This window comes from Lissotriton vulgaris, chromosome 3_1 (assembly GCF_964263255.1).
Source record: "Lissotriton vulgaris chromosome 3_1, aLisVul1.2, whole genome shotgun sequence".
NCBI lineage: Eukaryota > Metazoa > Chordata > Amphibia > Caudata > Salamandridae > Lissotriton > Lissotriton vulgaris.
This window is the reverse complement of record NC_141689.1, coordinates 1,560,111,970-1,560,138,881: the sequence shown is the minus strand read 5'-3', so window position 1 is coordinate 1,560,138,881 and position 26,912 is coordinate 1,560,111,970. Positions and strand designations below refer to the sequence as shown.

Here is a 26,912-nt window from a genome sequence, read left to right as displayed (position 1 = left end):
GAGTGAAACGCAAGGAACCCTTGTGTAGGAGAGTAGGGTCTGCTTCCTATGGTCACCCCCACTTTTTGCTCTGATATACTGGTTTCTCAACTTTAGTGTGGTTGTGGGACTGCTAATCAGACCCACAGCCCAGCTGTTCTCGCTCTAAATTCATACCATATACTTTAGGTACATACCTAATTGGGTATTGGGTCACCTTTGTGAGCCCCTGTATAGTGTACCATAGGTACCCAGGGCATAGGTGCATCCAAGGCCTACCAGGGGCTGCAGCATGTATTATGCCACCCGTGGCTGGCCATCCACATTGACACAACTGGCTGATCACTCAGCTGGGGCAAGGTCGCGCAATCACCCCTTGCTTAGGTATAGTATCCCTATACCTACCATTACATATAGACATATATACATCTATAAATCACTCCTATGGCAGGCCTTGACAATCCATAAGGCAGAGTGCCTGGTTTTATGTGAGATGGTGCTCTAGCATGAGCTGAGCCTGTCTGCAGCTTTTGGAACCATGTCCTTATAGCTGTTATATGATATAGCAGTACCATATAAGTGCATTATAATCCTAGTAGTGGAATACTACCCCCCGCCAGTCCTGGGGGTGGGGGGGGGTAGCATTCCACCCTTCTAGAGGGAGAAGACATGTAGTTGTAGCTTTACCCGGTTAAAGTTAAACAGAGCCTCAGCATCACAAAATGGATGTTGCTGCCACAGACACAAGTCTGACCTCCTGCAGCTGGGAACCCTTCCAGCGAGGCAGGCCTGGACAATAGATATCCTGCCTTGTGAGGTGCTAGCAGCTCCCCAGACAGGCTACAGTGTATTGGGGCAGGGTGGGTTGAATGAAATGAGACACTGCCTGGGGCACACAAGGTGCTCCATGCATAGCCCTGTTCAAACCAGTTGCTGGGGCACTCCAGCCCCACTCTGGCACGAAACTGGACAAAGGGAATGGGGTGTAACCACCCCCTTCGCAGGTCCACCCATATGAGGGACCTAGAAGGTAATCAAGACCCTAAAATCAGTATAAAGATAAGAGCTGTGTCCCCAGGACTTTAGATTATCCTTGAATGAAACTTTGATACAGAACTCTTGGACCTTCGAAGTTCTATTTTGACTAGAAGACTGAAGACAACTCCCTTGTGGTCAAGGAGTGACCACCCTATGCAAACAGGCACCACCAGTAACTTGCCGGTCTGCTTTGTCGAATCTCCCGCCGGATTCCGAAGACTCAGAGACACAGGAACTGGACTTCCAGACTTCTCTGACTCCGACCCACACCCACAGCAAAGCTGAGACCCGTGGCGGACAGGAGAGACGTGGGACCGGACACCCTGGACATCCTGCATGTTGCTAACAGCTCGACTACCGAGGTACCCTCACAGTTGTGCATTGGGTTACGAGAAGCCCCAGACCAGAGCGCCATTTGCACCGAAGCTCAGCCCTCCACATTCCACGAGTGCCGCGTGGGGCCCGCTCTTCCATTTTAGCTCGACGCGTCTTCCCGGTTGCTAGCCCGCTGGCTAGTGACCCCCTGAAGACAAACCTTTGAAACCAAACTGCTTTCCTGGTTGCTCCAGCTTCCCTGCAAAGGAGAAGCTCCTCAGACCTTGCTGGTCTGACCCGAAGCCCATCTTCACTTCCTGCGTGGATTGCGTTTGCCAAGGCTTGTTGGGTCCAGTCCGGATAACGACAACGCAGTCAACTAGATCCTTCGTGGGACAGCTCGAATCCAGCTCCTGTCGACGTAGACACCTCCTAGTCCTCGTGGCTGCAGAGAAAAGTATCACCTCTTCACCTGAGATAATGGCGACATCGCCTGGTTCCTTCTTGGCCACTGGCGAGTGACCCTGACTATGTCCCCTCTGCTTTCAGGTTCTTCACTTCACCGATCCACCCTTGGATCCACCCGGACACTTTTCCTCTGGTTGCCTGCAGCACTTTTTTGCAGATCTCCATAGAAAACGACGACCAAACTCGACACGAAAAGACACCTATGCACCCGGCTTCCCTGGGTGAGGTAACACAAGTATTCCGGTGCTCCCCTGGGTCTTGACTCTCGATGTGTCCTAGTTTAAAGGGGTTTTACTGTAGTCCATCCGGAAGTGTCCTTAAACAGTAACTTTATAACTTCTTCGTTCTCCATTATAAGTCAATGGTAACTTGCGACTGTGTTTAGGCACTGCACGCTTCTCCCGTGGGTCTCCTACTCCCTAACCCTTGGTTGTTTAGTGTAACCCCAGCTGTACTATAGCTAATTCTTTTCTATATACTGTGTTAAGTTAGCATGAGCTTATTAAATGTTTAAACGCCATTTTTCCTTTTTTGCTTCATTTTGCACACGACACATAATTGTTGTTTTAGCTTTCAACCCAGAAGAGCTTCGTGATTTACTTGAGAAATAATATGTTATTGCTCTGATATCAGTTTTGCTCGGTACACTGTCTGCACAGTGAGTGCTGATGGCTCCAAGCATAACTGACACAGTGTTGTTGTGAGGTCTGATCTTCGCACCTCCATAGACAAAACACACATGCTGCTGCCAAAATCTGTCTCTAGGTGGGTTTTATATTGTTGTGCTGAACACACACGTAACACACTTAATGATTCGCATGAAGAGAGCTGGTGGAAGATGATGTGATCCTCTGCATCTGAGATTTTGAGGTATGGGCCCGCCCTGCTAAAACCCAAATGAGACCTTCATAGATATAAAATACTATGCTAAATAGGTAGGGTGAAAATTAGGTGTTGTTAATTCCTATTCATTGCAGCATCTTAGTATGCTGTCACCATTCGCCTTTTATGGACTGATAACTATGTTGATAACTTTGTTGCTTATAATAGGTTTGCTAATATTATATAAGATACTGCGTTTGAGAACCCTGCATTAGTAAATAAATATTTCAAATATGCACGTGTCCTCATTTACTCCACGTTCTGGTTTGCAATAATTATATAGCGAAAGAGTGTTCATGTATTCCACGATACCCGAGGTAATCTAAGTTCATGTTCTGGTCTGTCTAAGCATTGGGAGTTTGTTATGACCAATGAGACACTGTAGCTAGCTCGGTAAGGGGATTTTGGGTACTGAGGTGAGTTTTGGGCCATCCTAATTCACCGAGGTTCCAGGTCTCTATGCACAATTCTTTAGGAGAACGGAATTCCCGCTACACAGCGATTCCTTAGGCCCTAGGCCTATTCACTATTTCTGAAGTGGTTCTTATACCACTTACTTAGTACATGGTTTGTGAGGCCTCTAGGGCAGAACTGTATTTGTGCAACTTATCATATGCTAATTGAGTAACTTGTGATGTACTTCGATCTCTGACCTCAAAGAGTGCAGAGGGGTTGTGTTAGAAATAAATACATATATATATTTGATATATACCTTGTGTGGTGTCCTTTCATTTGGTATTCAAAGGATTATAATTGGTAAAACAACTTGCTTCACATGCTCTCTGAAGTCTTAGCCTATGACTGCTGGTCCATGCTACCACTAGGAAAGCTTGTCTATACAGTTGACTTTTCAACCACCAACAATAATGGTCGTTTAGAATGGTGCAAGGTGCCCACTAGAATAGTGGACATCATATGCCAGGCTAACTTCTCACAACCTTGCACCACGTCCGAGTTCAGACACCATTCGTGATCCATCATGCACCGAAGGCTGAATTCGTCCGCTCTGGCGTTCATGGAACCTGCCAGGTGTTGAACCACCAGAGTAACGCCCTGGTGTTCCAGCCATTGCCAGAGGCGCAGAGCCTCCTGACAAAGGGTCCACGACCCCGCCCCGCCCTGTTTGTTGCAGTACCACATGGCGGTGGTGTTGTCCGTGAACACCTGCACTACACTCCCCCGGACAGAGGGGAGGAATGCCTTCAGTGCTAGACGAATCGCCCGCAGCTCCAAAAGGTTGATATGGAGCCAGGACTCTGCCAGAGACCAGAGGCCTCTGATCTACCTCTCTCCCATGTGGCCCCCCATCCCAGGAGGGAGGCAACTGTCACCTCTACATGCTCCAGTTGGGTTAGGGAGAGTGATCTGCCGCTGACCCAATCGTGGATCGTGAGCCACCATTGCAACTGGCTCGCTGTGCCCTCCGAGATCAGGGCGTGGTCGGACAGGTTGCCCTGATGCTGTGTCCACTGAAACTTCAGGTCCCACTGCAGAGCCCGCATCCGCCACCTGGCGTGATGCACCAGAAGGATGCAGGAGACGATCAGCCCCAGGAGCCGCAGCGTCAACCTGACCGAAACTCGGGATAAAGGCTGAAAGATCGGAATCTGAGCCTGAATATCCCGAACCCGCTGTTCATGGGGATAAACCCGAAACTGCACCGAGTCCAGAACTGCCCCTATGAAAAGGAGCTTCTGAGAAGGGCACATGTGTGACTTTGGCACCCTGATGGAGAACCCCAGCGAGTGCAGGAGGTCGGCCGTAGTCTGGAGGTGGGAGGTGGGAGATGACTGTTTGAGGCGAGCCCGCCTGTCGTCGAGATAGAGGAAGACTGGAACCCCTGACCTGCGCAGATGAGCTGCGACCACCGGCATCACTTTCGTTAACACCCAAGGGGAGCTGGTAAGGCCGAAGGGGAGCACAATAAACTAAAAGTGTTCTTGGCCTACCATGAACCACAGGTAACGCCGGTGGGCCGGCAGGTCAGGGTTGTGGAAATACGCGTCCTGCAAGTCCAACGCTACCATCAAGTCTTCTTGGTCCATGGCAGCGAGGACCTGAGCCAAAGTCAGCATCCTGAACTTCTCCATCCGGAGGAAGCCGTTGACGCTCCGTAGATCCAAGATAGGGCCTAGGCCTCCTTTGCCCTTCTTGGGTACCAGAAAGCAGTGGGAATAGCAACCACGTCCTACTTCTGGCCCAGGAACGTGCTCGATGGCCAAGAGGGCCATAACTTCCTCCTGCAGAAGTTGCAAGTGATCCCCGACATGCGGTGGTACTGCGGTGGCATGGCTGGAGGGGTCGACTCGAAGGGGAGGGAGTAGCCCCTTCGGACGATTTGCATCACCCACCTGTCCGATGTGATGGTACGCCAGTGGGGGAGGTGATGGCGGACCCTGCCCCCCACTGGCGTCGAATGGGCCTGAAGTGTCGGACTCGGAAGGCTTAGAGGCAGATGGTGCTGAAGCGGATGTGGCTGACCCTGCCATTGACTGGTTCTGCGGCCTGTGGCTGGCTGGACATGTGGGGGCGCCCCTTCCGTGGCCACGAAAGGGGCGAAAAGCTGAAGTTTGCTGGCGTTGGCCTAGGCCCAGAGACTTGTCCGTAGCCCTGGAGTCCTTGAAATGCTCCAGCGCACTGTCCGCTTTGTTGCCAAAAAGGCAACGGCCATCGAAGGGCATGTCCATGAGAGTGGCTTGGACATCCCCAGAAAAGTTGGCGGACCTCAGCCAGGTGTGGCGGCGAACCGCCACTGTCGATGCAATCGCCCTACCCAGCGAGTCCGTGGTGTCAAGTCCACACCGGATCGAGTAGCGTGCTGCATCCCACCCATCCGCCAGGGCTTGGGCGAGCCGTGTCCAAGGCCTCCTCCGGGCACAGTGGCAGCACCTCCGCAACCGTGTCCTACAGAGAGGTGTAACTTGCCCAAAAGGCAGGAGGTGTTGACAGACTGCAGCCCCAAACTCAGGGAGGAGTACAGTTTCTTTCCAAACTGATCATACCTTTTGTATTCCCGATCCGGAGGAGCGGTCGGGAATGCGGTCTGGGACGTAGAGGCCTGGATCACCAGGCTCTCGGGGTGGGGTGAACTGACAGAAAGCAGGGGTCACCAGGAGCCGGACGCTTGGCATCGGGCTACGTTCCGATCCACAGGTAGCCCTGTGTTGGGCTTGGACCAGGTGCCTATCAGAACGTCAGTGAGGGATTAGTTAAACGGCAGTAGATGCTCCAAGGAGCTTGCCTGTGGTTTGAGCACCTCAGTGAGGAGGTTAGTCCTCACGGCTGCAACAGGGAGCTCAAGAGCCAAGGCCTTGGCCGCCCTGTTCAACACCACGCTGTAAGCTGCCCCCCTCCTCCGAAGCCACGGAGGGAGGAGAGACGAATCCAGTGTCGGGCGAAGTGTCCAGACTACTGGCCTCCCCCAGCTCATCTGCCCAGTCCTGGCTAAACTGGCACTGCTGTGCCAGATGGTCCTCAGACCCCTCCCAGTCCTCCTCATCATCCATCTTCTGATAGACAGGCAAAAATGATGGAGCCAGGTCGTAGGTGAAGGCCTCACCCATCAGCGCCGGAGACGGTCTGACGCCAGACCCGGACCGGGGCTGAAACTGGGGTAGACATCCGGGGACGGCGCAAGGAGCGACACCCTCAGGGTTGGCGCCAGCGGAGGAGTCATAAGATCGACTGGCGACGACCCGCGTCCAGGCCTGGATTCTGCGGGGCCCTGCGGCGCCGGGGCCTGAGCCGCCGGCCCGCTAGGGCTCCCAGTCACACCTGGCAGGTTCCGACTGAGGGAAGTGCGACCTCACGGCCGTGAGGAAAGCACTTATCTCCTCCGGTGTCGAGTGAAGTCCAGGGACCGGCGGGTATGGAGCTGGACGCTACACCTGCGGCGCCGACGCAGCCGCGTTGAGAGCGTCGGGGGGAATCGGAAGAGCGATGAGGCCTCTTCGACTTCTTCTGTAAATGCCTTGACTTACCTGAGGACTTGGAGCCCGACGAGTGGTGGTGATTCGTCGAGCGGAGATGACTGCGGCTGCGCGACCGGTTCCTCGACCAGGACCTCGAGCAGCACGGAGCCGACTGCCGGAGCTCGAGCAGCTTACGGGATCGCTCCCGTCTAGCCTTCGAGGTTAAGACCCGGCAGTTGGAGCATGAATTGTCATCATGGTCGGCCCGAGGCAGTAGAGGCACCGATGGTGGGGTCGGTCACTGACATCAGGCGGTGGCAGGCCTTGCAAGGTTTAAAACCAGGCATCCCTATCTGCACCGCGAGTCAAAGGTCGACTCGAAAAGTGATCGAAAGATCAAAAAACATAGTAAAAAAAATGACTAGATTACTGCTCTTCCCGGATCTGCGCTTGCTGGCGCGGAAAATAGAAGAATTGACGTCAGCGCGCGAGGGCGGCGTCTAAGTACTCCGACGTCATTCCGGCGATCACGACGCAGACGACGGACGCGGAGCTGCAGACAACGCCTACCGACGCGCAGCGGTACTGCTTACAAAAACTTTCCGGATCCAGTCTGACGCCTGGGGATATTCTAAGGTAAGGAATCTAACACTAACTTGTTTCTTTCAGATACAGAAGACAAGCCAGTACATTGTCGGTCTGTCACAGACATGTGAAAGGGCCGACAGCAACCAGCAGTAGTACCCAAAACAGGACTACAGTAAGAACAATAGTCAAGCGGAAGACTTGAAGGTACATAAGCATTCTGTGTGGAGGCTAAAACCACACGAAGTATAGCAAAGACCATCCTGTAGGGCAGCATGAGCAGCCCCGATGCGAGAGACGCAATAGCAATAAGGCAACAGGCAAAAAGGGAAACAGGCAAGCCGGACAACCACATAAGAGCTTGTAGTACAAGCAGACCGGGTCATGGGCCACGGACACCGCATGAAAGAACTTTGCCTGCACGATTCCGCTGTGTAAGAGCACAGAGCAGATATAGAATATGAAGAAAGACCCTCAAAAATGAAGCGGAACACAATAATAGACTAGGGTACGCGAAAAGTACCAACAGTCATGTGGAAACAGAAATGGACAGGACAATGTCCAGGCCCGTAAGCGACATCGGCCCCTCGGCCGGGAGAACCAACCGTCCCCCGCAAGACAGATGAGGAGATGAAGCGAGGCACGATAGTGTAAACAGTCAGGACCAACCTAAAAGTCCCCGGACCCAAGCAGCGAGTATCCGGAAGAGAACACTCCCCCCTGAGTGTTTTACACTATGAACCCATAGCAGAATCGTGGAATACACTTGTGCAGAAGCAGCAGGGAATGTGAAAAAACTGCTGTTGGGAAAGTGGCCCGAAAACTAGCCCATAAGAAAATGTACAGCAGAGACGTTCATGGTAAATCCGCTACCTTGAAAGACAAGCCAAGTAAGGCCTGACCATAGAAACAACAACGCAAACACCATATGAAAGCAGACATACCAGGGTGCGCCCAAGTTTGCGCCAATAGTAATAAGCGTGCCGCACAGTGGATTTTGTCCCTGGCGCAAAACGAGGACAGGGCATCAGCCGTGAAAGTACTGCGCCTGAACTGAAGAAAACAAGAGCCCGAGAGACAGTGGCCGTCAAAAGAAGAGAAGCCATCATAGACAAGAGGATCACTGCAACGCTGAAAAACACAAAGACCTCGTCAAGGCAGGCGAGGTAGAGGTTGCACGGCAAGGAACCCATGCCAAGGACTAGAAGCACTACAGACAACCGAAGCCAATTGCAACCGAAGTGCAATAGAGCGATGCCAACTGTGAGAAGTTAGCCTGAAGTGTAGTGCTCACTATTCTAGTGATCACTGTGTATCATTCCAAACGACCCTTATTGATGATTGGTTGTAAGTCAACCTTATAGACCAGCTATCCTAGTAGCATGGACAAGAGCAGTCTTTAGGCTAAACTCTAGAGGGCGTGTTAAGCCAGCTGTTATACCATCACATATACCCCTTGAACACCAAGTGAAAGGACACCACACAAGTTGTTATGAAAATAAAAGGATATTTATTTAGAACACAACAACCCTGGACTCTTTATGAGGACAGGGTGCTAAGCACAATACAAAGCTCTTAGGAAAATACTCAAATCGCACAAATGCCTGAGGGGCACGAAAAAACCATATACTCTAAAAGTGGAATGCGAAATTACTAGCAGGTAAGTACTACTCCAATAGGCTTTGGGATAGCTAGACTTGACTACTGAACCTTCAGATTACTAGCAGGAGGCCTAGGGAGATCGGGTGCAGAGTGTGCACTCTCACGCGGGATGCGGAACAAAGTCTATGGTTGCTAGAAATTACAAAGTTAGTGTTATCGGACGAATCCGACTAGGTAGAGCTGAAACGAAAAAGGATCTGGACCCTTGGATAGCAAATCTATGCTGGAGCACCGAAATGCTGAGTTTACCTAGCCCAGGGGCTGTGGCTGCATAGGTCTGAAAAGACGTCGGGAATCCTCGTTGCAGTCTATGGAGCCTGAAAGAAGAAGTTGCTGGCAGGCGACCAGTGAAGAGATTCGGATGGATCCAAGCCTGGATCGGAGATGGAAGACACCTGTAAGCAGAGGGGACCAAGTTCTGAATCACTATCCAGTGATTAGATGGGCACGAGGATGGCACCGGATGGAGTCACCTCTACCAGGTGAGTGGGCGGCGCTGGGCTCTGCAGTCTCACGGACCAGGAGGCGTTGCCGGCGACCAGGATGGAGGTGCGAGCTGTCCCACGATGGTATCTGCTGTCGACGTCGCTGGACCCAGGATTGGGGCAACAGGTCTTGGCAAATGCAAGCCCACGCAGTGGACTTAAAATGGCGTCTGGAGTGGACCGGGAGGGTCCGGGGTGCTCGTCTGTTGGAGGGGAGCAAGGGCCAGTCTGGAGCAACCAGACCAGCGTTGGAAATGTCGTTGTTCGTCGTCGGGAAGGCCACAAGCCAGCAGGCTAGTAACCAGACAACGCGGTGAGCAGCAAAGAGCAGAAGGGCCCCATGCAGATCTCGTGGATGCTGGGAGGCTGAACTTCGGTGCTGGAGCTGCTCAGGGTTAGGGCTTCTCAAACCCAAAAGCACTCGCTCGAGGATCCCTCGGCGGTCGTGCTGGGCAAGCGTCTTGCAGTCCTGAAGATGGCCGGTCCCTTGAGGTCTTGTCACACCCACGAATCTCAGCTGGGCTGATGATGCAGGTTGAGGTCAGAGGTGCCAGGGAAGCCGGTTCTCGTCTAGCTGGGCAGTCTTGATCCGGAGGAGAGACTTACAGCAAACCGCGATGCTTGGATGGTGCCTGCGGGTGCAGGGTGGCTACTCCTTAGCCACAAGGGAGAGTCTTCAGAAGGTATCAAGAGTTCCTTTCGTGGAAAGTCGTCAAGATTCGGAATTATCTAAATTGGAAGGGGTCCCCGCTCCCACCTTTATACTAAGGAAAGGGGCTGGTACGGGACTAGGTCCTGCCCATGGGTGGGACCAGGAAGGGGGGTGGTTACACCCCTCTCCCATGCCGGACTTTCCCCAGCTCAGGGGCTGGTGTGCCCCTGGAACTGGTTCTAGCCGGCAGATGCATAGTGAGCACCGGGGTGCCACTTGCAGTCACCTTCCTCTAAAGCCCTGCCTGCCCAGGATACACAAAACCCTGTCTGGGATGGTGCTAGCACCGCCCCTGACAGGAAACCCTTTGTCCAAGCTCTCCTCGCTGGAAGGACTCCCAGCAGCAGGAGGTCAGACTTGTGTCTGTGGTGGCAGCATCCATTTTGTGATGCTGAGGCTCGAGTTAACTTTAACCGGGGTTCACAGTTACATACATGTCGTGTCCCTCTAGAAGGGTGGAATGCTAACCACGTCGCCAGAATTGGCGAGGGGTTAGTATTCCAATTCGTATGACACCTTACTCGACATGTTTTGATAAAGCGATACCAGAGTTGGCATATAACCGCGAGGAGTATAATGCACTTAAGAGTATATGGTACGCGTTATCATCGAACAGCTATTAGGACTTGGTTCCGCAAGCTGCAAACGGGCTCAGCTCATGCCAGAGCACCAGCTCACATGATTCCAAGCACTCTGCCTTCAGGATTGTTGAGGCCTGCCATAGGAGTGACTGATAAGGAATACATGAGTCCATTTTAGGGTTAGACATAGGTATACTATATCTAAAGCAAAGGGTGATAACACCACCTTGCCCCAGCTGTCGTGCAGCCAGTTGTGTCAGATTTAGATGGCCAGCCAGGGGTAGGCCCTGGGTACACCTATGCCCTGAGTTACAGGGTCTGATAAGGTAGCCCAGTACCAATCGGTAAATGCACCTAAGGTACACGTGTCAATTTAGTGAGAGAACAGCTAGGCTGTGGGTCTGATTAGCAGGCCCACAGCCAGGGAAGTCGTAAACCAGTGAAGCAAAAAGCAAAAATCTGGGGTGATCATAGGATTGCAGATCCTACTCTCCTACAGTGGGTATCCAGAGATAGAGGGGTGTTACTAGGAGAAGGGGTACTTAGTAAGAATTGCTGCTGTATGAAGGTATTAGAGAGGGGCGCTAGAAGAGGCGCTCCTCGGAAGTGACAGTAGGTGTGGGGGGAGGGGTTCTGGAAAAAGAGTGCTGGTGAGAAGAGGTTTGCTGGAAAGAGGAGAATGCCTTGGGGAAGGGGTGCTGGAGGTGGTGGTAGTGAGAGGAAAGGTTCTCGTAAAAGGAGGCAGGCTGTGTACATGGCCTGGTGTCAACTCCTTGCCTGAGGTTTATGACCCCCCCCCGTGTGAAATGTCTGGCTGATCAGATTTGGGAGAGTGAGGCAGGCAGTATGTACATTTGAGCGCCAGCTCCAGCACACCACAGTCCAGCTCCGGTGCAGGCTGAAAGCTATGAGGCCCCAGAGGAGGAGGGAGTAAAGAATGTAGTGTATTTTGTAAATGTAGTGTATTTTGTAAAGCGCACAGCTGCCCCAACGGGGCGTCCAGGCGTTGTATAATGCAAATGCTACTTACCAGTATGCATCTGTTCTTGGCATGTAGGGCTGCTGACATTCATATCTGTGCATAGATCGCCACCTAGTGTTGGGTCCGGATGATTGCACATTGTTGTCCTGGAAGAGTCTTCGAAGTATCACGAGATAGGTGGCTCCTCCCCTGGACTACAGTGCGCATGGGCATCGCCTCCATCCCCAGATTGTTTTTAGCCATTGGCAGAGATGGAGTGAAGAATGTGAGTGATGACCATGCTATGAGCATATGTATGTATATGATAAAAATCTGCAGCTGCTACAGGCGCCGGGGAGGAGGGTGGGCGATATGAATGTCAGCAGCCCTACATGCCAAGAACAGATGCATACTGGTAAGTAGCATTTGCAGTTCGAGGCATGTGGGCTGCTGAATTCATATCTGTGCATAGAATACATAGCAGTCCCTCCATTAACGGCGGCCGCCCGTGCCAGCTGCAGCAGTCTGAAAAAGCGTTTTTAGAACAGCCTGACCAACAGCTGCCTGCTGTTTGGAATGTACGTCTACACAGTAGTGTCTAGTGAAAGTATGTGTGGTAGACCATGTGGCTGCTCTACAGATATCTTCTAAGGGAATGTTACCTAGGAAAGCCATAGAGGCCCCCAACTTCCTGGTGGAGTGGGCCCTCGGTGGGATAGTGAGAGTGCGTTTAGCTTTAGCGTAACAGATCTGGATGCACTTTACTATCCACCTAGCAATCCCCGCTTTGGAGATTGCGTTTCCCTTGTGGTGAGTAGCAAAAGCAACAAAAAGTTGTTTGGTTTTGCGGAAATCTTTCGTCCTGTCTACGTAATACATCAAGGCCCTCTTAACATCAAGGGTGTGGAGCATGCGCTCCGCCAGCGTCTCTGGGTTTTGGAAAAACACTGGCAATTCGATCGTCTGGTTAATGTGGAATTGTGATACCACCTTGGGTAGGAATTTAGGGTTAGTGCGGAGCACCACCCTGTTAGCATGTACCTGGAAGAAAGGTTCTTGGATGGTGAGCGCCTGCAGCTCGCTAACCCTCCTAAGCGATGTAATCGCTACTAAGAACGCAACCTTCCAAGTCAGAAACTGAAGCTCACAAGAGTGCAGTGGCTCAAAGGGAGGACCCATCAGCCTTGTAAGAACCACATTGAGGTTCCATTCTGGAGCTGGTGGGGTCCTTGGTGGAATGACCCTCTTGAGTCCTTCCAGAAAGGCCTTGATAGCAGGGACCTTAAAGAGTGACAGGTGCTGCCTATTCTGGAGGTATGCTGCCATAGCAGACAGGTGAATACGGATGGAAGAGTACGCTAGATTGCATTGATACAGGTGGAAAAGGTAACAGATGATATTCTGAATGGAAGCATCTAGCGGGTCAATATTGTGGTTAGCACAGTAGATGACAAACCTCTTCCATTTAGCCGCATAACAAGCTCTAGTAGTGGGCTTCCTTGCCTCCCGAATGATGTCCATGCAATCGGGAGGTAGATTGAGGTAGCCAAACTCTAGGACTTCAGGAGCCAGATCGCCAGGTTGAGCTGTTGTGGATCTGGGTGCTGAATGTCGCCATGGCTCTGCGTCAGAAGGCTGGGAGTGAGATGAAGCCTCTGATGCGGTACCACGGAGAGTTCCAGAAACGTGGTGTACCATGGTTGGCGAGCCCACGTCGGAGCAACCAGGATGAGCGTCATCGAGTGCTGCCGGAGCTTGCGTGCCACCAGCGGTATCAGAGGTGCTGGGGGAAAAGCGTACGCAAATCTGCCTGACCAGTTCATCCACATCGCATTGCCCTGTGATTGCGGGTGTGGGAACCTGGCGGCGAAGTTTCGGCATTTTGCGTTCTCCTTTGTGGCAAATAGGTCTATCTCTGGATGACCCCACCTTTGGAAGTACGGTTGGAGTACTGATGGATGTATCTCCCACTCGTGCATCTGATGGCTGTGCCTGCTGAGCAGATCCGCCATTTGATTGTCCTTGCCCGGGAGATGCTCTGCCATGAGGAAGATGTTCCTCTGAATGGCCCACTTCCACATGCTCTGAGCCAGATGAGACAGCTGTGGAGAGTGTGTGCCTCCCTGCTTCTGGATGTAGTACATGGCCGTCATGTTGTCCGTCCGGATCAACACGACCTTGTTGCACAGATGTACTTTGAACGCCTTTAAGGCCATGAAGATTGCCATCAGTTCCAACACATTGATGTGCATCTTCCTTTGCTGTAGTGTCCATAGTCCCTGCACCGTGTAGTGGAGTACATGCGCTCCCCAACCCTGGAGAGAAGCGTCCGTTGTCAGGACAATCTGTGGGACAGGCTCTTGGAATGGTCGGCCTTTGCAAAGGTTTTGTGGATTCCACCAATGCAGAGAGTTGTATGCCCGACCGCTCACCAACACTAGGTCTGTCAGTTGCCCATGAGCCTGAGTCCACTGACGTGCTAGGCACTCCTGAAGCGGACGCATGTGCAGTCTCGCGTGCGGGACAATGGCGATGCAGGAGGCCATCATGCCTATCAACTGCATGAACACCTTCGCTGGAAGCGAGTGCTGGGGTCTGAATCGTTGGACGTGTTGGCGACGGAGATGCGCCGCCACAGTCGCTAGGCACTTCGTAAATACCCTTGGTGCCGTGGTGACCCCGAACGGCAGGACCTTGAACTGGTAATGCTGGTCTAAGATCGTGAATCTGAGATACTTTCTGTGGGAAGGATGCAGGGGGATATGAAAATAGGCATCTTTCAGATCCAGCGTAGCCAGAAAATCCCCTTGCTGAAGCAGGGGAAGCACTTGCTGCAACGTGAGCATATGGAAGTGCTCCGAGAGTATGTACCAGTTTAGGGGCCTGAGGTCCAGGATGGGCCTGAGGGATCCGTCCTTCTTGGGAATCAGGAAATACAGGGAGTAAACCCCTGTTCCCCGCTCTCGCAAAGGAACGAGCTCTATTGCCCCTTTTTGCAGCATGACTAGAACTTCCTGCTGCAACAAGGTCAAATGCTCGCCTGACATAGGACGGCTTCTTGGGGGTATGTCCGGTGGAATGGAAGTAAGCTCTAGACAGTACCCGTACTGGATAAGGGACCTCACCCACCTGTCCGTGGTGATGTTCTTCCACGCCGGCAGGAACTGCTGGAGTCTCCCCCCAACCGGTGTTGTATGGTCGGGGGGCAGTGACAAGACGTCACTGCTTGTTGGTGGTGGTGGACCTGGAGCTATTGTTTCCACGTCCCCTGCCCTTGACATTATTGCCTCTGTAACCACCTCTACCCTTGTTGTTGTACGGGGTCTGGGTGTTACTTTTGTAATACTGTGTGGATTGGGATGCCTGCCCCCTTGTGGTGCCTCTGGAGTTTGAGCGGCGAAAGGAACCACTCCGAAACTGCTGACTTTGTAAAGCCCCCATCGATTTGGCAGTTTCCGTATCTTTTTTCATTTTTTCCAGGGTGGCATCCACCTCAGGTCCAAACAGGTGGTCAGGATTCACTGTTTGATTCAGTATCGTAGTCTGGATGTCGGGTTTGAACCCTGAAATTCGAAGCCAGGCATGGCGTCTAAGCAACACACTGGTGTTGATCGCCCTGGAGGCTGTTTCTGCCACGTCTAGTGCACATTTGATGGATGCATTCGTAATGAGTTTGCCTTCCTGAATCAGCATCTCCCCTGCCTCCTTGTATTGGTCAGGTAAGTGTTGCAGTATAGCCTCTAAGGTGTCATAATGGGCCCTATCATAACGTGCAAGCAGGGCTTGGGTGTTAGAAATTCTCCAGATATTAGCTGCCTGTGCAGCAATCCGTTTGCCTGAGGCCTCGAAGATCTTGGACTCTTTGTCTGGGGGAGGAGCGTCACCAGTAGTCTGGGAGTTCGCCCTCTTCCGAGCGTTGGAAACAACCAAGGAGTCTAATGGCAAGTGTCCCCTGATATAGGTAGGATCCGTCGGCGCCGCCTTATATTTCCTGTCGATTCGAGGGTTGACCACACGTGCCCGTGTGGGCTCCTTGAAGACTTCCGTTGCATGTTTAAGCACACCTTTGAGCATCGGCAGCGTTTTGACTGTCTTCTCAGCCACAGAGAAGGTGTCGAATAAGAAGTCCACATCCACGGGGTCCGAGTGCAGCTCGACGTCGTGGTTAGCCGCAGCTCGCTCGATCAGAGCATTAAAGGCTGCCGAGTCCTCCGTCGGGGACGTCTTGGCCGCAAAGAGTTGGGTGTCCTGACCCGATTGCGGGTCCTCCGTGTCGCCTCCGGCGGACCAAGGGGCACGCTCCTCCTCCGGATCCGAGTACGCCGGATAGGTGTACTCGGCATCGTCTTCGTCCACATCGCCTGCGGGGGAATGCGGTGGCGAGAGTCCCAGGGCTTGTGGGGACACAGGTTCCACCAGAGTCGAAGAGTCTGCAGAGTCCCTTTTGTTTTTGAGAGGGATTTTGAAATGCTCCAACGCCGGCTCCGTCGTGATCTTCCGGTGTTGGCGTCGATGATTACCTCACGACGTTCTTCCTCTGCAAGCGGCTGGAGCCGAAGCTTCGACGCCACCAAGGTAGCTTTCGGCGTCAGTACCTCCTTCGAGTGTCCGCCCTGTGTCGACGCGAAGGCCTTCGGCGCCGACTTGGGTGGTAGGGTGAAACCGATAGGCGTTTGCCCCTTCGCAGGCTTAGGCGGGAGCTTAGGCGTCACAGCGTCCTGAGCGGGAACCACACTGTCCTTTCGGATCCGCTGCAGGGATTCCGCTACCTTCATTGTCAAGGCCGGAGAGGGCTTGACCGGTCCGAGCGACCCCCCGTCGTCGAGAGCCTGATCGCCGGCAGCCACCTTCTTCGGAGCCGACGCCCCATGGCCATGAGCCTCGTCGCCCTGACGCTTCCTCGGAGCCTTTTTCGGGTCCGCGACCCCTTTCGAAGCCGACGCGTCGGACGATTTCGCCTTCGGCACCGACCCCGAGGGCTTCGGGTCGGCCATTTTGGCGTGGCTCTTAGAGTCGGCCATTTTGACTTTCTTGGAAGTTGACGCCTCCAGAACCTTCTTGACCATCTCAACTTTCGCTTTCGGTTTCGCATCCGAGGGTGCGGGACCAGTCGGCTTCACTTTCGTTTTCTTCGAAGTAGGCGATGGTTCACAAATGTCCGTGACCGGGCCCAAAGGCGGGGACGTAGGACTCATAGTCAGATCTTGGGTAAGGCCCGAAGGCGATCCCTCGACCTGGGCCGTATGAAGGGGACTAACCCCTGAGTCTGTTTGGGGATGCTCCTCCTCCGAGCTATCTCCCATCGTGGTAAAAGCCTGATCGTCGTCCCCTACCTCGTCGGTGACTTCGGCAAAGTTCTCCTCACCCGCGTCGTAGGTCTCCCCTTCGGATGCGGGATTAGAGTCCGAACCTTGCACGTCGTCTTCGTCCTCGACAGATTCTTGAAAAATGTCATCTGGTGGGGGCGCCGCAGCTGATAACTTTAAAGTCTTCTTGCTCCGGAACTTCGAGCAGGCCATGCAGGCGTCTTCGCGGTGATCCGGTGACAAGCAGGTATTGCACACCGGGTGCACATCGAGGTGTGAGTATTTAGAGTTACACACCGGGCACTTCTTAAACGGAGTCCGCTCCATAGCAAGAGTGTAGTTTAGGCCCGTCCGCGCCGAAAGCACGTGGAAGGGCAGCAAGAGATAGGGGCTGAGAGTCAGAAAGAAACCCGAACGCAACTATACCGACGCACAGCCTAAAGACCTTTTGGTCTCGAGTAGAAGTTGAACAACTATCGGTTCCGACAGAGGGAACCGAAACACATCCGAACCCAATGGCGGAAAAAAACAATCTGGGGATGGAGGCGATGCCCATGCGCACTGTAGTCCAGGGGAGGAGCCACCTATCTCGTGATACTTCGAAGACTCTTCCAGGACAACAATGTGCAATCATCCGGACCCAACACTAGGTGGCGATCTATGCACAGATATGAATTCAGCAGCCCACATGCCTCGAACCGCTGTGGAACCCTTCCTGGCTCTCCCTGTGAGATGCCCCTCCTGGGCACCCCCAAGGTGAAGCCAGGCATCTCAGTGTTGTAGGGGCCGTTGTGGAGATTAAGCAAGCTATTGCCCAGAGTTGCAGACCCATGATTAGAGTAGGCGCCGAGACGAGAATTATCGAGTCCACGGACATTGAGCCCAAGACCCTGCCGCATCGGGACTTGAACCCTGGTCCCGGGCCTGATCTCCGCATCAGAGTCTGCCGCTCTAACCAGTGAGCCACACTTCTCCACTAGAACCCAGGCCAAAGCGAGGTGCGGACTGACGTGGGGATCTTAGCGCCTTCCAGGGCTTGAGATGCAGGTCACACAAGATGGGAGTAAGCGAACTGGAGCCCCTGGCACTGCAGCTGCACAGGCACGATCCTAAGCACATCAAAGTAAGTGCCGGTGACACTGTGCACGCTGGATACTCCCTCACTTCCGAGATGTTGCACCCACTGAACTGTGCATAGTAGTGCTATTTGCTAGTATTCTGTACACTAAAAACTAGAAGGGGCGTGGCTAATATGATGAGGGCGTGGCTTAGATCACAGAAGCTAAAGGTCGGTGCTTTGCATAGTGTGACACCTGACTTGTAACTGAGGATTTCTGTCATTGCATCAAGATATGTGATGTTACAAGGAGCATCATACTTACAATGGGTTAGGTCTATTGGCTTTGTCAATGGATTTGTGGACTTTGGTGCCGCATGCACGCATGACAAACTTGTGGCGCATGCGTATAATCATTATGTAAGGTAGCGCGCATGTTAATGCGCACTATTTTAAATGTGCTGTATAAGCGTAAGGAGACTGTAGTAAGGGAGTGCTGCTTCCGGAATAACCGGAAGTTACGTACAGGGTGAAGAGCCAATGACAAGTCTGCTAACAAAAAAACCCCAAAAGTTAACTAATGGCAAGCGGCGAGAAATTACCAAGTAATAGGCGGGGTTTCCCCTCGCATATAGATTACTAGATGTCTCGTAGAGACAGCGCATGCACGCTGACTAGGCGAGACCTAAACAGGGAGAAGGGTCTACAGAATAGACAACAAAATACTTCCTAATGTCATGGAACCTGAGCAACATATGCTGGCACCCCTTGCTTTAAACAGCCCATAGCAAATTCCCTACAGTAAAAAAAGCTCTTCAATTTAGGAAGGGCAAAGGAAAAAATTTCTATGCTGCGAGTTCTTCATATCCCACATGTTAAGACCATTACCATGCTGAAGCAAACAGTGTGTCTTCAGTGAGATTAATTAAATTAACTGGCACCAGTGTACATTAAGTGAAAATATAGGTATCGCACACTTATAATGTGTAGTACAAGTGGAAAGCGCTCGTGCAAACACATGGATGAATACTTCATTGACTAAAGTCATTTTATCAATCAGAATTATTCACATAGGGAGTTTGGATCATCGAAGACCCATTACTTAAATATACACTGTAATTCTATTTCTCCACTGCACCAGCAATGTTCACCATTTTTGCACAAGAGAAGGGGAAATAAATCACTGGACTAAACGAACAAGTTACTTACCTTCGGTAACGATATATCTGTAAGAAACATTAGTGTTAGATTCCTTACCTTAGAATATCCCCAGGCGTCAGTCTGGATCCGGAAACTTTTGCGTAGCAGTACCCTTGCGCGTTGGTAGGCGTCGTCTGCAGGCGTCTCCTGCGGCTCCGCGTCCGTCGTTGGCATCGTGCGCCGTGATGACGTCGCTGGAGTATATAGACGCCGCCTCCGCGCGCTGACGTCAGTTCTTTGTACACAGCTTTTCCGTGCCAGAAGACGCAGAGCCATGAGAGAACCAACACTGGTGCCTTTTGAAACTAGGGCACTGAAAGGGATGTCCTTAACCCTAGGTATCAGTTCGCAGAACGGGGAGGATGGGTGGGTTCGGTAAGGAATCTAACACTAACTAATGTTTCTTACAGATATATCGTTACCGAAGGTAAGTAACTTGTTCATCTGAAAGAAACACGTTAGTGTTAGATTCCTTACCTTAGAATAGATACCCCAGCAATAGCAACCCCGGTGGTGGGTCTGCGAACCAATACACTCCTACACCAGAAAGTCCTGGAGGACAGAACGGCCAAAGAAGCCATCCCTCCGGACTTGACTGTCCAGGCAGTAGTGCCTCGCAAATGTGTGCAGCGAGGCCCACGTAGCCGTTTGGCAAATGTCCTGCAAGGGGACTCCCCGACCCAGGGCAGTAGTAGCCGCCGTGGCCCGAGTGGAATGGGCCCTCAGCCCAACAGGAGGCTCCTTCCGAGCCAAAGAGTAGCACGCTTTGATGCAGAGAACGACCCACCGAGAGATGGTCCGTTTGTGTACCGCCCGTCCCTTCTTCGCACCCACGTAGCCAACAAACAGTTGGTCATCCACCCGGAACTGGCGTGTGCGATCCATGTAAAATGAAAGCGCACGTTTTGGGTCCAGACGGTGGAGCCGCTCTTCATCCTTTGAAGGATGCAGAGGCGGGAAGAAGGAAGGGAGGGTGATGGACTGGCCGATGTGAAAAGCAGAAACTACTTTGGGCAGGAAAGAAGGTCTAGTCCTCAGAACCACCTTGTCAGGATGGATGGACAAGAAAGGAGGTTTGACAGAAAGAGCCTGGAGCTCACTCACCCTCCTGGCAGAGGTGATGGCAACCAGGAAAGCCGTCTTCAAAGTCAGGAGACGAAGAGGGCAAGAATGAAGGGGCTCAAAGGGAGCACACATCAAAAAGGTTAGAACCAGGTTCAAGTCCCACTGAGGCATCACAAACGGAACAGGTGGATACATGTGTGTGATGCCCTTCAAGAATCTCGTGACAATCGGGGACTTGAACAAAGAAGGCTGATCAGGAAGCCTAAGAAAGGCTGAAAGGGCAGAAAGGTAGCCCTTGATAGTGCCCAGAGCAGAGCCCTGCTGGGCAAGAGAGAGAAGGAACAGAAGAACCTCGGAGAGAGGGGCAGAAAGGGGATCCACAGCCTTTGCTGTGCACCATGCCACAAACTTGTTCCACCGACAGGCGTATACCGAGTTCGTGGAGGGACGCCTGGCTGCCAGAATTACATTACAGACTTCAGGAGGCAAGTCAAATGGCCTCAACTGCCGCCGCTCAATCTCCAAGCATGGAGGTGGAGACTGGACAGGTTCGGGTGGAGGACCGTCCCCTGTTGCTGCGACAGAAGGTCCTCCTGAAGGGGCAGGCGGATCGGGGGACCGACTGACATGCTGAGTAGCTCGGGATACCAGTACCTTCGAGCCCAGTCCGGAGCCACAAGGATAACTTGGGCCCGGTCGCGCCTGATCTTCTTCAGCACTCTGGGCAGAAGTGGTATAGGCGGAAAGGCGTATAACAGACCGCAACTCCACTCGCGCCGAAAGGCGTCGCCGTGCGAGTGCCGTCTTGGAAACTCCAACGCGCAGAACTGATGACATTGCGCGTTCTCTTCTGTGGCGAATAGATCTAACCAAGGCTCTCCCCATTGCCGAAAGAGACCTTGCGCCACGTCCGAGTTCAGACGCCATTCGTGATCCATCGAGCACCGACGGCTGAGTTCGTCCGCCCTGGCGTTCAGAGAACCTGCCAGGTGTTGAACCGTCAGAGTCACGCCCTGACGTTCCAGCCACTGCCAGAGGCGCAGAGCCTCCTGGCAAAGGGTCCACGACCCCACCCCGCCCTGTTTGTTGCAGTACCACATGGCGGTGGTGTTGTCCGTGAACACCTGCACCACACTCCCGTTGACAAAGGGGAGGAATGCCTTCAGTGCTAGACGAATCGCCCGCAGCTCCAACAGGTTGATATGGAGCCGGGACTCCGCCGGAGACCAGATGCCTCTGATCTCCGCCTCTCCCAAGTGGCCTCCCCAGCCCTGGAGGGACGCGTCCGTCACGACAACGTGCTCCGGTTGGGGAAGGGAGAGGGACTTGCCCCTGACCCAATCGCGGTCCGTAAGCCACCACTGCAGTTGTCTCGCAGTGCCCTCCGAGATCAAGACGTGGTCGGACAAGTTGCCCTGATGCTGGGCCCACTGAAACTTCAGGTCCCACTGCAGAGCCCGCATCCGCCACCGGGCGTGATGCACCAGAAGGATGCAGGAAGCCATCAGCCGCAGCGTCAACCTGACCGAAACCCGGGATAGCGGCTGAAAGATGGGAATCAACGCCTGAATATCCCGGATCCGCCGTTCCGGAGGATAGACCCGAAACTGCGCCGAGTCCAGAACCGCTCCGATGAAAAGGAGCTTTTGAGAGGGACACAGGTGTGATTTCGGCACATTGATGGAGAACCCCAGGCCGTGCAAGAGGTCTGCCGTCATCTGGAGGTGGTGGACGACTGTCTGGGGCGAGCCCGCCTTCAACAACCAGTCGTCTAGGTAGGGGAAGACTGAAACCCCTAACCTGCGCAGATGGGCTGCGACCACCGCCAACACCTTTGTGAACACCCGTGGGGCGCTGGTAAGGCCGAAGGGGAGCACGATAAACTGAAAGTGTTCCTGGCCTACCGTGAACCGCAGGTAACGCCGGTGGGCCGGCAGGATGGGGATGTGAAAATAGGCATCCTGCAAGTCCAACGCCACCATCCAGTCTTGCGGGTCTAGAGCAGCCAAGACCTGAGCTAGCGTCAACATCTTGAACTTCTCCTTCCGGAGGAAGCCGTTGACGTTCCTTAGATCCAAGATAGGACGTAGGCCCCCTTTGTCCTTCTTGGGTACCAGAAAGTAGTGGGAATAACAACCACGCCCTACTTCTGGCCCAGGAACGCGCTCGATGGCCCCCTTGGCCAAGAGGGCCGTAACTTCCTCCTGCAGAAGTTGCAAGTGGTCCCCCGACACACGGTGGTTCTGCGGTGGCATGGCTGGAGGAGTCGTCTCGAAGGGGAGGGAGTAGCCCCTTCGGACGATTTGCAGCACCCACCTGTCCGATGTGATCGTGCGCCAGCGGGCGTGGTGATGGCGAACCCTGCCACCCACCGGCGTCACGTGGGCCTGAAAGCACGGACTAGGAGGATTTTGAGGCAGATGCTGCGGGGGGGGGATGTGGCCTGACCCCGCCTCTGACCCCGACCGCCTCCACGGCGGTTTCCACGGCCGCCACCGCGTTGATAAGATTGTTGCGGCGCGTGGCTGGCAGCACGTGTGGGGACGCCCCTTCCTTGGCCACGAAAGGAGTGAAACGAACCCGTTTGCTGGCGCTGGGTCGAGAGACCCAAGGACTTGGCCGTGACCCTGGAGTCCTTGAAGCGTTCCAGCGCGTGGTCCGCCTTGTCACCAAACAGATGACAGCCATCGAACGGCATGTCCATTAAAGTATTCTGGACATCTGCCGAGAAGTTGGCGGATCTCAACCAGGCGTGGCGACAAATCGCCACCGTCGTGGACATCGCTCTGCCTAGCGAGTCGGTCGTATCAAGGCCACATCGAATTGAATACCTAGCTGCATCTCGGCCTTCAGCTATAGCTTTGCCGAGCTTTGCCCGCACCTCCATGGGGCATTCTGGCAGCAGCTCCGCGACCGTATCCCACACAGAGTGGGTGTAGCGGCCCAAGAGGCAAGCGGTGTTGCAAGACCGCAGTCCTAAGCTCAGGGACGAGAAGACCTTCTTGCCATATTGGTCATACCTCTTGGATTCCCGATCGGGCGGGGCCGACGGGAATGCGGACTGGGAGGTAGAGGCCTGGATCACCAGACTCTCAGGGGTGGGGTGGGTGGACAGGAACTTGGGGTCGTCCGGACAAGGACGGTGGCGTCTGGCCACGTTCCGATCAACAGGCGCACCTGAAGAGGGCCTGGACCAAGTGCCCAACAGAACGTCTGATAAGGCTTCATTAAACGGCAGCAGAGGCTCCTGTGGGCATGACCGCGGTTTGAAGACCTCAGTGAGGATGTTAGGCCTCACGGCCGCGACGGGGAGCTCAAGGTTTAAGGCCTTGGCAGCCCTCATCAACACCACTGAATAGGCAGCTCCCTCCTCCGATGCCACGGAAGGAGGAGAGACAAAGCCAGGGTTAGGAGAGTCATCTAATCCACTGGCGTCCCCCAAATCACCTGTCCAGTCCATGTCATACTGACACTCGCGTGACAGAGGGTCTTCAGACCCCTCCCAGCCCTCACCGTACTCTACATCATCACCATAGTCGGCGTCAACCATGTAGACCGGCTCCACTGGGTCAACAGGCCCCATCGGCGTCGAACCCGGCGTCGGGCGACGCCGGTCCGACTCCGCGTCCGGATTCGGTGAGGGTATGGGGACGGCGCCGCCCGGAGCCGGCGCCGGAACCCCGGTGCCGCCCGAAGCGGCACCGAGGAACCGGCGTCGCGCGGGGGCGGCGTCGGGGGTAACCCCGATGGAAGCGGCGCCGGATTGGATTGATGTCCATCCGACGTCGATCCCGAAGGCCCTAGCGGCGCCGGGGTCGGCGCCGCCGGTGCCGGAGCATCCGACGGCGTCGAGGTAGGGTCAGCTGAACCGCTAGGGCCTCCGGACGGGTTCACTGGGCCCGTAGGCGCCGTGGAACCCGCCGGAGAAGAGAGGGCCCTCATGGCCATGAGGAACGCCTCTATCTCCTCAGGCGTCGCACCTTGCCCAGGGACCTGAGGGTATGGGGCAGGCCGCGCCGGCGACTCTCGCGGAGCCGCGGGGTTGGGGTCACCCGAACCCCCGGCCGCATCGCACGAGCGTCGGGGGGAGTCGGGGGTACGATGACGACGCCCCGACTTCTTGTGTCTCTTACCTGACGAACCCGACGAGTGATGTCGGCTTCCGGAGCGTCCGGCGCGGCTCCGCGACCGCGCCCTCGAACGCTCCCTGGACCTCCGGCCGGACCGAGACCGCTCTCGACGCGGGGCCGACACCCGGAGCTCGAGCAGCTTGCGGGACCCTCCCGCCTAGCTTTGCTAGTCAGAGCCCGGCAATCGACGCAGGCGTCGACATCGTGGTCGGGGCCCAGGCACCGGAGACAGAGTCGGTGATGGTCCGTGACCAACATCGTGCGGTCACACCCGTCACAATGCTTGAAACCGGGCATCCTTACCAGGCACAAAGATAGAAAATACTATTAATAACTTGGTCAAAAGACCGGGTACCGCTCTTCAGATCTGCGTCCACTGGCGCGGAAAAAAGAAGAACTGACGTCAGCGCGCGGAGGCGGCGTCTATATACTCCAGCGACGTCATCACGGCGCACGACGCCAACGACTGACGCGGAGCCGCAGGAGACGCCTGCAGACGACGCCTACCGACGCGCAAGGGTACTGCTACGCAAAAGTTTCCGGATCCAGACTGACGCCTGGGGATATTCTAAGGTAAGGAATCTAACACTAACGTGTTTCTTTCAGATAGCTCTACTCACTGAAACAATTCGGTCATCTAAAGGCTCTCTTGGGATTTGCCAGGGACCTGGAAACAGGTATTTACTTCTACTAAACAGGGTTCATCCCTCATTTTAAATCTGAGATCTTGAACTATGAAAGGAGTATATCTTACAGCAACAACTGGCAAGACATTAACATGCTCTTACTAATAGGGTTTCTAACCAGCAAGGCAACATACTTAGTGAATGAATGGTCGTATACTTCTGATCGAGATAAGGAGGTTAGTATATCTCCTCTTGTCTTTCCTCCATCCTTTAGGTCTAGTTATTTTTCAAACACATCAATTCTGTCACAGAGCTCTGGATGATTTTCAGGAAAACATAGATGGGCACAAATATATGATGTACTTATTTGTACATTCAGTTCCTTGGGATGCCTTCCGATTATGTGAAATCCCAGGTTTCATGGGGTCACAAGTACCGGGGAGGGAGTTAATTCTACATGCAGTTTAGGAGCAATCGACTTACCATGACTGTATTGTTTTGCATCTTATTTTTGAGTTCATCAGTTTCGGCACAAAGTGCCTTCTTTATCTGCTGCAGCTCATCCTTTTCACGAGTTATACTTATTATCTGTTCTTTAAGTTTGGCAACTTCGGGATTGTTTTCACCTTTTAAAGTTTCTATTTGAGATTCACAAGCCTTTAATTGATCTTCAAGTTGTTTAACACAAGATGTTTGCTTTTGGTGTTCTTGCATGAGTTTTTCTTTCTCAGCAAATAGTTGCTCTTTCTCTTTCGTCTCTTGAAGCATTGCTTCCTTCATAGATGACAACTAGAACAAAGTTATTAATGCAACTATTAGCCATGCATTCATGGAAAAGACAAATTACTATACATTAGCTACATTCCAAAGAAATTTAAGCTGTTAATCATAAACTATAATAGGAACAAATGTAAAATGACCAATCACTGTAAAACATTTCCGTAATGGTTTTCTATACGATGATCAGTGGTTACACATTTCTCGCATTTGAAGGTTTTCTGGCAAAATTTTTACTAAAACACCTACTGCTTTAATGCCATATTAAAGTTGGGAATAAAGACAAAAAGTGGCACCTTCTCTGAATGCCAGGTAGTCAGCGTGGCAGAAGAGTTATGAGACTATCACTACATTACTCCGACCCTACAGATTGCCATCTCATTGCGATCACTTATCTGAGAGAAGACAGAAAATATGTTTCTCCAGCTTGAAAAGCATGGACATGGAAAGGGGTGGCTGAGAAGAACAAGTTACTTACCTTCGGTAACGATATATCTGGAAGAAACAGTAGTTAGTATTAGATTCCTTACCTTAGAATATCCCCAGGCGTCAGACTGGATCCAGAAACTTTTGCGTAGCAGTACCCCTGCGAGTCGTTCGGAGTCGTTGGCAGCTCCGCGTTCGGCGTCGGCGCAGTCTGCGCTGGGATGACGTCGCCGGAGTACTTAGACGCCGCCCTCGTGCGCGGACGTCAGTTCTTATACACAGCTTTTCCGCGCCAGAAATGCAGAGCCATGATGAAAACCAACACTGGTGCCATGAAACTATGGCCCTGAAAGGGGGTGATCTTAACCCTAGGTATCGGTTCGCATAACGGGGAGGATGGGTGGGGCGGTAAGGAATCTAATACGAACTACTGTTTCTTCCAGATATATCGTTACCAAAGGTAAGTAACTTGTTCATCTGAAAGAAACAGGTTAGTATTAGATTCATTACCTTAGAATAGATACCCCAGCAATACCAACCCAGGTGGTGGGTCTGCCAACCAATATTCACACCAGAAAGTCCTGGAGGACTGTGTGAGAAGTTGGCCTGATACAAGGTGATCACTAGAACTAGTGAACATCATATATCAGTCCAAACAACTCTTATAGTGATTGGTTGTAAGTCAACCTTATAGACCAGCTATCCTAATGGTAGCATGGACAAAGCAGTCTTTAGGCTAAACTCTT

The 26,912-nt window shown here is 53.1% G+C and overlaps 1 protein-coding gene across 1 annotated transcript in view; it reads right to left on the bottom strand.

Annotated features, from left to right (window-relative positions):
* Positions 1 to 26,912, bottom strand: part of CENPE (centromere protein E) — a 1,817,274-nt gene that overhangs the window by 342,008 nt on the left and 1,448,354 nt on the right. The window contains exon 46 of the mRNA XM_086962044.1: positions 25,447 to 25,752. Coding sequence (XP_086818170.1) covers positions 25,447 to 25,752 — 306 coding nt within the window. The remainder of the gene's footprint in view (positions 1 to 25,446; positions 25,753 to 26,912) is intronic.